The sequence below is a fragment of the Zerene cesonia genome, chromosome 16 (assembly GCF_012273895.1).
Source record: "Zerene cesonia ecotype Mississippi chromosome 16, Zerene_cesonia_1.1, whole genome shotgun sequence".
In the NCBI taxonomy this organism is placed as follows: domain Eukaryota; kingdom Metazoa; phylum Arthropoda; class Insecta; order Lepidoptera; family Pieridae; genus Zerene; species Zerene cesonia.
Window position 1 is genome coordinate 8,808,048 of NC_052117.1, and position 12,513 is coordinate 8,820,560.

The window sequence follows — 12,513 nt, forward strand, 5'->3', positions numbered from 1 at the left end:
CGGACAGTCTTTTGGTAATGCACAGTTCCTTTAAAATCGACTTGTTATGTCGGCTAAATAAAAGATTAACTTGTAAAAGAGATTAAGATACCAGCGTTTACGAAGGATGGTTATGTATTATATGATGTATATTTATAAATATTTGACGAATTTCAACAATAAAAAGAATTTATCGTGAAACGGAATTACAACGCGCGTCGTTTGTCTTTTATAAAAGGAAAAAAAATTGATAGTCTAGTTACGATATTATCTAGAATTAAGTGATATACAACTATAATTTTATTTACAAAGCAAAACTACAATATAATAAAAAATAATGCAGAAAACATCCAAAAAGATTCTATAACATAACAACGAGATTATTGTGAAATGTCCTAATTGTGTAGTAGGTCAGTTAATTTGAAAAATTTCGCTGGCTTTAATTGACGACCGCACTTTCGAGATAATTAACGTGATTCACCATTTTCTGTCGAGCATTATGTACAAAATCGCTGGCATTTTAAAAATAAGATTTGTCTGTTTAAAATTCAATCATTAATAGCACAATGCGATTTATGGACCCAGATTTATATAGTTACTAATTTCATTAATAAATTCTTATTAGGTACTCTTATCTATACTAATATTATAAAGCCGAAGAGTTTGTTTGTTTGTTTGCACGCACTAATCTCAGGAACTACTGGTCCGATTTGAAAAATTCTTTCAGTGTTTGATACCCCATTTATTGAGGAAGGCTATAGACTATATATGTACTACGGGCCAAGTCGGGGCTGATCGCTAGTGTCTAAATAAAAGTGTTCCTTTACCTCTCTTATACGTTAGTATATTGGTAACTGTAGACATTTTTAAATTGGTATAGATATTTTCTTTATCAAATCATCATAGTAATTTAAAAATCTTCTCCTGTCTTTTACCACCTCTTTTTGTCTAGTTATGGTGAATGATATGTTAAGTTTTTTATTTATACGCCCACTTGACCTTTTCTATAAGCCATATCAATTTCAATATATGACAATGTAACATATACCAACAATTGACACCGTCGATACTGCTTGTTAATACTTTCACATAATAAAGCCTTTACGTGGTGAAACCGCCCTTTGCTTAATTAATATAATATGAATAATTCTTATGAGAGGATTCTTAATACCCTGTTTGAATAATTCCCTTTTTGTTATATATATTTACTATTATTATCTTATTTTTTATCTTATATTTCAAAGAGGAAACTTGTGTGTTACGTATGTTTGTAGGTAGGTATGGAGGTACCTATGTTTTTAGTTTTCACACAAAAGCTAATTGACAAATTTCAAATATTCTTCCACCAATAAAAAGCAACGTTTTCCGCGAGTGACATGAGCTATGTTATGTTTCACTTTCATCCCGGGCCAGCCTGAGTGGAGCCGTGGCAAGCGGCAGATGTAAGCGTCTGATGCAATTTTACATTGAAATACTGAGAATCTATAGTTTTCTCTATAGTTTTTGCAGCAATTTGCAGTAACTACGATCGTCAGAAGGAACGTTCGAGAAAGTCTCGAGAAATGGCAGAGGTTAAGGGTTAGTCATGTACCACAGATACCGAATTTGTTATTGTATGCCGATATCACGATGGGGATAAATAAGGTCTAGACTGAATGAATATTACTATTCAGCAATTTATAGGGCCTTTCTACAAATTGATGAATCAACCAAAAGATATGATTTTTTTTTACGTAATATATTAATAGATATTTGCATTGTGCCCGCATTGAACTGGTTAAAAACATTCAGTGTTAATCCAAATTATCATCATCAGCCCATATATGTTCCCACATGCTTATGTTAATGAAATCTAAAAATTTCATTCACATAAACATATCTCGATGAAGAAGTAGGTATGAAATATAGCTATTTTTGTTATATTTCATTCTTTTAGTACCGAAGGTATAAAAAAAGAGTACAAAGTTATGTGTCTGTTTACGTACGTAATGTGAAATTACCGGAAAGCCTACCTTTTTGAAGTTTTCCGTCATAAAATTATCGAAGTGGTTACCGTTAGAATATTCTCTTATGACCGTATCCAAAAAAATGTGTTTTTAACTGCTAATGTCCAAAAAATATTTTAACTCGTTCAAAAAGTACAAGAGCTATCTAGCTTTTGCAAAAATTTTCAGCAGTCCCTGAATTTCCATTCACAAAACTTGTTGATACTTAGAAGATCTTCTGCACAGAATTTTCTTTTGCAGTCTTACTAAGACTGTCAATTTTAAATTATATTTTTAAAGTCAATGTATTTCTTTCTCACGGTATGCTAATTTTATCAATATCATGAGCGTTTTTCTAATTTTAATGTAGCAAACAGTGATTTGAAAGTAAAAGCAAGTGGAAAGCTTAGCTTATATTTTCTAGATATTTATCTTCTATTGAATAATCATCCGTAACGACCTAAGACCTAGGTATCGCATGTCGATTAAGTATTTAATTATTTAGTCTAAGCTAGCTATACAATGTATCTTCTACCTCTAATACTAAATATTACTACAGTTACTAGTATATTATTATCTATGCTATACCTACATATTCCTTTTTAAGCTTAAAGGTGTGCGTTCAGAATCTACCTAATTGTTACAAATAACATTGTTAAAAACCTAGTGTGATGTGTAAAATGTACCTGTTGACGCACGTACCACAGGTAGAAACAGATCGATCCACAACATAAAATGTATCTCATATCAGACTTCCGCACTGTCACCTACAAAACTCAGCACACTCAAAATAAGTTCATTTCGAGAATACATTAGCACAATTGCATAATCAACTCCCATTGACCTATAAAGCGTCGCAAAAACGAGTGATACGTAACAAGTCACCGTTCCGATGTGACGCAAGTGACTTTCTCTCAGCGGTATGTCACTGACCGGCGCGGGCGCATGAATCGCCCGGTCGCCCGGTGGACTGGCATCAATACGTTTTCAGCGACCCACGTTGCGTAACGCTCGATGGGACATCTATTTACATTTTGAATTTACTTAAGGTTACGATAATACTTAGAGAAGAAGGTTGAGTACGATTTAATGAAAGTATTTGAGATAGCAATTCCGTATTTTATAATAACACCTATAGTATTTGAAATGGAAATTCCGCACATATTGATAAAACACCTGACATTAGACTACTCAGTTAAGTAAAATTTTGCTGGTGGGGTCACCTGATGGTAAGCGCTACCACCGCCCATGAACATTTGGAGAGGCGTAAGGTCAACTGCAGACGCCTCTACAAATGGATAGCTGACTTCAAATTGGAATGGCATTAGGAAAAAATTTACGAGAGGAATAAAGGAAAGGAATAAAAAGGGAAAGGAAAAGAACATGGGCCTCCTCCAGCTTCCTGACTCACCGAATGAAATACAGCAGTATGCTAGTTCACGCCGGTCTTCTGTGGGGGTGTGGTACTTCCCCAGTGTGAGCTGGCCCACATCGTACAGAAGCATGCTCGGTTGTCACTTTCAAGATAATAAATTAAACTTTTTATTTTCAGATAATAATATACGCTGTATGCATCTTAACAAGTGCTGTGAACGAGGTAAGAAGTAATGACGAATATAACACAACCACCTTGTACCCTGTTAATAAAACGTTAAATAAAAAAGAGGTAAGCGAAGAAATTATAACCATCAGAGATGAAACTGTTAGCAAAGAACCCAAGGAATTGAATGAAATAAACAATGACAAAGGTACAGAGAATCAAATCGAAACGACTACAAAGAAAACGAATCAAGGAAATGCAGATGTGATCAAAATCAATAGGAGTGAAACAACGACATGGAAAGTAGACGCTACTTTATCTAATCCAATAATAAAAGATGAAGAAAACGAAGCAATAGAACATAATGATAAAAATAAAACTGATGACAGCAAAGTTTTCAAACCGAGTCAACAGCTGGGAAGTTATTACGATGAAGATGCTTTTATTATTCCTACAGTGCGGGATATTGAACCTTTCACTCCTGTTAAAAGTGGTTTTATTAGGTAAAAATTCTTGTCGCAAAATTATAATAAAATTGATTACTGAAAAGCAACACACTACTGTTACAAAACATCAAGGATTGTAACTTTCTTTAACGCTAACACTACTGAATGGAGTCGAATTTAACGTTTCAGTTCACCAAATGATTTCTTCAAGCTGGATTACAAGAAACCAAAAGAGTATCTGGACAAACCATACAAAGAGAACAGTTTTTACAAACCGATAAAGCCTGATTACGACTCGAAACCGACCGTTGAAGTGCCTATGAAGGTTCCAGCAGGCAGTTTGTACAAGCATCCAGGTCCATTTAAAGATAAACCAGGCTCTGACGGTGATGGTGATGACTTTGGACTCGTATTTCATAGCGATAAGGAAAAGGAAGTGAAGAAGTAGTGAGTTACCAATTATTGTTACTTAAATTAACTAATATTTATAATGATAAGAAAATAGGTTCTTTATAATGTGGACTAGCTTTATTTTACAAGCTGTCATCGTATTATTTTTACTTTTGAAATATTAAAGCCAATTTTCTTTCCTATTTATTGCTTAAAATGTTATTTTAAAAGCAACATCACTTTTTGAGTTGGAAACTTTGATTCAGATTAGAACTCGAAAGCTTTAATTTCAACATTAACATACCAAGAGTATGATCTGGGACATAACACAACGAGGTGTTATTAAATTCACTTTAATAGAATTAGCGAAAGGCGAATCACAAATGTTTACCAATAATAATGAGATGTTAGGCCGATAACCATCCGTAACAATTACTAGTGCGGATGAAAGCTCATGAGATTTATGTGGGAGATTGGATTAGTGATGTGAGAAATGTCAATAACTATTATAACTTCTGGTTTGATATTTTTTGTGAATTATTTTCATATATCTGTCACATATTTATTTTCCTAACTTTATTAACACACAGTTATTTTCATAATTCCTGTCAAAACGTATTCTTGAATCGGACACAGTGTTATACAGCTGGTGTTATATTTGATATACTTTTTGTGTAATATTGCAATCATTGTAATATTAAGATATTGTAAACAAATCAGTACTCATATAATATTATATAATATTATTTCATATTTAATTATGTTAATCATTAGAACAATTTTACAAAATTAAGTAATCGAATTTTTGAATTTTTAATTTTAGTTTTACAAAAAAAAGACACTAATTCTTATATCTCTTATACATAATAAACCAATACAGATAAATTTCCACTAAAATATACTCGTACTTCTATTACAAAACTGCCACAGCTAAGCTGTATTTTCCAGACACGCGTTTCTCACTTAGTAAAAGTTATTTTTATTTATGTACTCGTATATTTTACCAATTAATGTTATGTTATTCTGAAAAATTTGTTGTTTCAACACGCTAAACTCAGGAACTATCGGTCTGATTCAAATAGTATCAGGTAGTCCATTTATGTAAGAAGGCTATAGGTTTTATAACATGAATGTAAAACCGTGCGGCATATCTAGTATTATATTTTTATTATTATGCACATCACTACTCCATGTGTACATACATCACTAGCCTACAATTATTCAGAGAGTAGGTACATACCGCCGTATCCTTTCACTTACTAGAGAATTAATAATTTCGCCGATGTATGCTAAATAGACGTCGGATTGCAATAAATCTATAAGAATTTAACGTCCATTTTATGTTAAGATACAACTTTGCATTAATTACAAACTAGCTTTTCGCCCGCGACTGCCTGCGTATTAAAGGAAAAGATAGACTGTCCCTAGATTTGACCCGCATAGTTGCTGTCCTATAGGATTTCCAGGGAAAAAATATATTATATGTACGCAATATAGAAATGGTATGGTTACTATTTAATTATATATAAACACAGATTATTTATCGCTTTCAAAGCTCATCAAATGAAGCCGAAATTGTTATAAGAATCTGACAAATAAATAATATAAATAGCTTCTGAGAGACGTTTGTCACACGTAAGCGTGCCGCTTTTCCCTTCTAAATGAATAAAAACTTGATGTATGTCAGCGTCCGCTATCCTCACCGTCCGGATATTATGACATGAGTGTACGCGCCGCAAATATCGATGGTCAGTGTTTTGATGGCTCGTGCTGATAATTAATTTTCTGGGGCTCGTTTGAGCTATCGAGTTTCTGTATGACATGACTCTGGGTAACGTTGACATGTGCCTGCTAGGTACATGCATAGGTTGATTAGTGTATTTTTGTAGTGTACAATTATTTTGCTTTGTAGTTTTGAATATTACTCGAAGATAAATAAGCAGCACATTTTTTTTAAGTTTAACGATTTGAGAAATATTAATCATAATTATATCCATATATATAATATATATATATAAAAGAAAGTGGTCTTAGTTACACTATTTATAACTCAAGAACGGATGAACCGATTTGGCTGAAAATATGGGCAGAGGTAGCTTAGTACTGGGGGAGAGACATAGGATATAAAACATTTTTATCCCGGAAATCCTTCAGTAATGGGAACATGCGAGGAAAACCCAAAGGTCTATCTTTTCTGCGACTACGCGGGCAAAGCCGCGGGCGGAAAGCTAGTATATTATATACGTATACCTAGTATATATATATATATATATATATATATATTACCTGTTTGTTTTTATGAACTGATTGAGTGATTATGACCCACTTTAAACTAAAACTAAAAACTTCGTAAGTGACCAAGGATCGGTGACAATGTAATAATTTCATGAGTTTATCGTATTATCCTGATTACTACGAGTAGGAAAGCAATACTCTTTTTAATACTTTATTATACACGAAAATAAAGTACACAAAAATAAACAATAAGTAATGTATAGCACAATGGACAACGTTATCACTGTGTGCAATCTCGGCCAGACAACCACGCGAAGAAAGGTAAAAAATATATATTTTTATTTAACACACAAATATACGATATACATATTTTATATCACCTTTAAAATTACATGTTCTTTTTAAATTACCGAAAGACGAAGGTCTATTCCACGCACACTATTAACATCCAATTTGTAATGTTAGCCAAATTATACAAGTATTGCTAATATAAATTATATTTTACAGCAAAAGCCCTTGGCAGGGTCTTCTCAACCTCATCACGGCGCTGGTACCCGTTGGCATCATCGTGTCCGCCCTCACGCCAAACCTCATAGAACTGCACACCGTTGAGAATACCCCGTACGTACATATTGAATTGTTTATTTTATATTGTATTACAGATGTCTCAGCGGTTAAGGCCTCTGGCTATAGTTTTTAACCGCCGACGCATAAAGAGAGAGGTGTTATAAGTTGTCTGTAGTGTCGTAGCTCTCGCATTAACCGAGTTCTTCAGTCAAGTCTTCCTTGTGGTGGTTCATAGCTATGTTTGGTGAAAATTGGTCACAGTTTGAAAAGACTTGACTAGTTATATACTAGACTTTACGTCATATTTTAAATTCGAGATAATTGACAACGGATAATTGGGACTGTGTTATTTATTGTAAAATAAATGGTTGATATTAAGTCAATAGTCTGGAACTGTAGTACTAACAAAATATCTATCTGTGCAAGAAAAACCACAAAAAGGAAGGCTTTTTGTTGTAAAGTGATAAATTGAAAGGTTTCGAGTTCAATTCCCTGAGAAAAATAATCATACGCCAATACATTTAAGACTCTTCCATAATCCATTTGGCTTTATTTTTATTCTTCTTTTGATTCCGTGTTTGTAAATAAAATGACTTTGAAATCAAGCGTCCTCGCTTAAACAGTTACAGTCTTCTAAATTCTAGACTGCAACTTGCAAGTGAAACTAAGTTACGTAATGCTACGTAAGGCTGCGTGCGCAGGTTGCGTGCGCGCTGCATCCGCGTAAGCTCGCTATTGTTGGAGATTTATGTAATTTCATTAATTTTCCTTGTAGCTTTCCCCGGCGACTATATATTTAGAATGTTATGGCCTATTTAATTTTTAGTTTTATAGCATTCAAATGCTTTATAAATCAGAGATTTTTTCAGTTCCCCGTTAGGCATATGAAACCAAAAGAGTAGAAAATTCTATTACTGAGGCGGGATCAGGAGGGGCCGCGAGTCGAGAAGCGGAGATGGTTTGTCAAAAAGACACATTGTTGTTGTTTTTGTTGTGAAACGGGTGCGGGACAGTTGCAAACTTATAGATGAAGATGTCAGTGTACTGATCATGGGACACGTTGTGCGTACACTTTTCGCGTCAAAACTTTAACGAATTACTCGCGTTAATTATTATTCCTTATTATAATTCTAATTCTTATGTTTTAATTGAATTTTATTTAACTTTAACTACTAACATTAGCATTAAGTTTTTCATAAACAAATGGATCTGTGTTATCCGAAATGATTGCGATAAATGCATATAATTACATTAACTACGGAGTAATATAAGAGAGATAAACGGTTATCCGTCGGTATGTAATGTGAAAGTCCTTCAGTTCCTTATAAACCCTTATTCACATCGAATAAATCTTTAAAACATAACTAAACTGAACCAAATGACACATCCTTTTAGCTACGGAAACCATTTCTCCCGGCGCTCCGTCGGCGCCAGCTTGCCGCGAATCAGCGAGCGTTGCAAGCGCAGGCTGCTGTGCGAAATACATTCGGAACGAAATTATTTACGGTGAGTTAAATGTGAGAGATAAACATTAGTCTCGGTTGTGTGTGTGTGTGTGTGCAGTTTTCTATTAATATACCAAAACATAAATAAAAGGTTGTTTTTAATTTTCGCTTATGTAAGCCTGTATAAATAAATGTCTAAACAGATCTGTAAATTTTTATTTATATAAATGAGACATAGCTTAAATAAGTAATCTTTCATTTTAAATAATAATCGAATTTTAAAGTCTTATAAAGTCACAAATATTCTAAATGCCTGTATTTAGTCATTTTATTACAATGTTTTCTTTACAAACTTATTTACTGACAAGCCGAACGACGTAATACATTTTTACTATCATTTCATTTCAGGCAAGCAAACCAGCGCCAAAAGCACTGCTATAAAATTCCTTGCGATGATCCCGGAGCCATGAACGAGGTACTATCGTGGTTGTTAGCTTACCACAGTAGTGGAAAAAGACCTTAACTTAAATAAATAATGTAATATTAATATTTGTATTTATTTTAGCTCCTCGCCCTGAAAATGAAATAATTCCGCTTTTATATAGTCAAAATAGGACCAATTGTAAATGTCGAAAAGTCATCAAAATCATATGTTTGTACTCGTATGTAACCCACTCTTTTAGACTTGATTCTGACCTACTTCAAACAGACAGGTTTAATTCAAACTTTGTAGACTTATCATCCTGATTAGGATAGCCAGGATTAAATCATTTACTTACGTATGCTCTGTACATGAGCATGTGAGATAATTGATTTGATTCTATGATTAAAGTGTTTATTCGTTTTTTTAACTTTATCTTATAAATCTTTTCTTTCTTTCCCCCACTCACCGCACAAAACACAGTAGCATGATAGTATTTCACGCCGGTCTTATGTGGGTGTGGTACTTCCCGGGTGCGAGCTGGCTTAATCCGTGTCGAAGCGTCTTCGACTCGCAAAAATCGAATCTAATCCAAACGAATGTCACTTCTGATAGTGAGCAAATTTTTGACCCATCTGTAAAATAAACAATAACCAGTTAACTGTGACGTAATTCTGCAAGTCTGCTGCTATCTGCTTGTATATTTACAAATATTTCGGTACATTATTCAACCGGATATCCGAATTATATTTTTACATAATAATGAGTTCAACGCGCGTAACGCAACACAAATTATGTGGTATCAAGTTTATCGAGGCTTACTTAACGCTCATTTCGTTTTACTTAATCGGCGATAATAAAGTTAAATATTTACTTGTAATAAAACTGAAACTTTTTATTGGTCATACAAATTCTTTTTCTGTGTAAGTACAATGTTTTGATGCTCTTAATATTAATGTTATAAATTTATTTAATTTTCTTGCTATTAATTTTTAAATCAAAATTATCACTTATCACTCACTCACTTATTGAATTACATATTGAATGTTTTAGGATGCCGTACACTATTATTAAAGACTTCGTTGTGCGTTTGTTCGCCATACGGCTACTGACGCAAAAATTATACATTAAAATCGCTCCGTTGCCATAAAAGGTTTATAAATGTTTATAGATGAACTTTTTTTTTACGCGTTTGTATTTAAATAATAAACTATATACTGATTATAATTATAATATCGTATTAGTATACTTGCTTTTCTAAACTAAAATTTTGATTAAAATAATGTTATATGAAACTATATTATTCTTTATTTATTTATTTATTTAGCGGCTGCTTATCATAGCGGATCTTCATATCTTAGCGGATTCTATATAACAGATTTAGTAAGTACAAAACGTTGGAATTCTTATCTAAAAACGCTCACTTGGAAGGAAATCCGTTTATATGTACACAGACAATCCGACTTTCCATACAATTTTTCACAAGAAGTTAATTACGTTTGGCATAAAAGAGTTCAACTAATAGTTTAATTCTCGCCGCTTCCTCGATATATCGCTTTTATGCGATCTTTAATAAGTTCGGTTCATTAGAAGCAGTTGTTCCCAAACTTTATCTTATGATTTATTGAGGTAACTAACGTAGATAAAAGGAGGCGATTGTTTTAGCCAATATTTAGTTTATCAATAATGATCGGTACATCGACATTGGTAAATCATTATATTATTATATGAATTAAGCAACCAAATAAAACATATACTACAAACCACTATATATTATATACGATGCATGTATGGCTTATACAACTCTAAAATATTAATGATAAATATTGTAAAATGTATGAAATAAAATTTTAAATATTAAATCGCTGACCAAGGCCGTTGATTACAGTATAAATGTGTGTATCATTTTAGATTAACCAGATAGAACCAGATACCGCGTGTCATAGCGCTAACGTGAGGCCGCGCTATGACGCCGAATTGTGTTGTACTACGGGCTTATGCCTTTCTCAGATGAAACGCATTTTTAGAGCGCATCAGAGTGCTGTTCTGACGCCGCGCTATGACGCCGAATTGTGTTGTACGTGCCAATGGCATTCTAAGGCAAACACGTTCGTAGAGAGCGTCAGAGCGCTAACCTGACGCTCTGACGCACTCAATACGCATTCTGTTTGACAAAGCCATTAATTTAATCTACAGGCAGACATTCTAGTTTATCACATGTTGAGAAACAGAGCTCATAAAGTGACAGTAGCGGATGTGTCGCGCATCCGTCACCAGCGACCTGCTTGCTTCGCTTGGCCACGCGTAGAAACTTGCCTGGTCGACCCTTTTATTATCTATAATGAGATGAATTATTTAGGTTAACACTGTTTTGTAGCAGAGTTAAAGGCTTATTTTTAGACCCATTTTTAAATTATTTCTAAATTTACTTTGACTTTTTGTTAGTTTATTTTTAACTTTATACATGCATATATTATTATGTATACATATATTATTATATATTACTAGCCTTTCGCCCGCGGATTCTCCCATGTAATTAAAGAAAAGATAGACTGTCTGGATTTTCCGCTCATTGCCATTGCATTTCCGTGAGATTATTGGGGTAAAAATCTTATGACCTGTTTCGGATCGCAAACTATATCTGTACTAAATTTCATCTAAATCGGTCTAATGAATTTCAAATTGCAGTTACCAACGTGGTGGATTATAGTCTGAACCTCTTAAATGTGGCCTGAGTCTCTAGAGTGTCTCTGTCATAAAGCAGGCTTTTTAAAATTAGCAGTGTTCACTGTCTTCTAGTTCTATTCAAGGAAGAATCGCGAAATCTACAATTGAACTCACAATTCTATATTTTTTATAAAACTTTCCACATATCGGATTCGATCTTCTGGCAGCCAAGCCGAAATCGAAAGTTGACATTACAATACGCATTAAAATGTAAACAACAAAACATTTGAAAGTTCACATTTATCGAGATGAATCTGACATTTTAATTGCGCATCTTCGAATGACGAGAAAACATTATGCAAATCTATCAGAAAGTTGATGCATGGCTTCTGATAACTTGAGGGATCTTTTATTTCTCAAAAATTGCAGTTGCTATTGTTTTCAACCGACTTCAAAAATGGAGGAGGTTATTAATACTACTCCATTTTTGTGATTGTATCTCTTATCATTTTACTGGGTTAACAGATTCATTCTTCCTTTTTTTTTTTCAATAAAGAAAGAAAATCCTTGAAAAAATTGTGCCTCGCATATTATTTCATGAAATTTGATCTAGTTCTGACAAATTTAAGACGGTTTAATTTTTTTTAGAAAATTTAATGTCCATATACATAATATGGACATATTTAATATTGGCGATCGTAATCAGAATAATAAGAAAAACTCATGAAATTATTCTATTGTTAGCTATGTGTGTGTATGTTCAGTGTAAAAACTTTGAATAAAATACATCCCTTTAAAGTGGTTTAAAAATTTAATCTAAATAAATCAGCTACATACA

The 12,513-nt window shown here is 33.3% G+C and overlaps 1 protein-coding gene across 1 annotated transcript; it reads left to right on the plus strand.

The window, feature by feature from the left end:
* The first annotated feature begins 2,644 nt into the window (after window positions 1-2,644).
* LOC119833078 lies at window positions 2,645-9,131 on the plus strand. The gene is made up of 6 exons (XM_038356951.1): window positions 2,645-2,671; window positions 3,517-4,007; window positions 4,140-4,397; window positions 7,083-7,196; window positions 8,538-8,648; window positions 8,996-9,131. Exons 1-6 carry the CDS (start codon window positions 2,645-2,647, stop codon window positions 9,108-9,110), a joined length of 1,116 nt encoding a protein of 371 aa, XP_038212879.1. The 3' UTR covers window positions 9,111-9,131.
* Window positions 9,132-12,513: the final 3,382 nt, after the last annotated feature.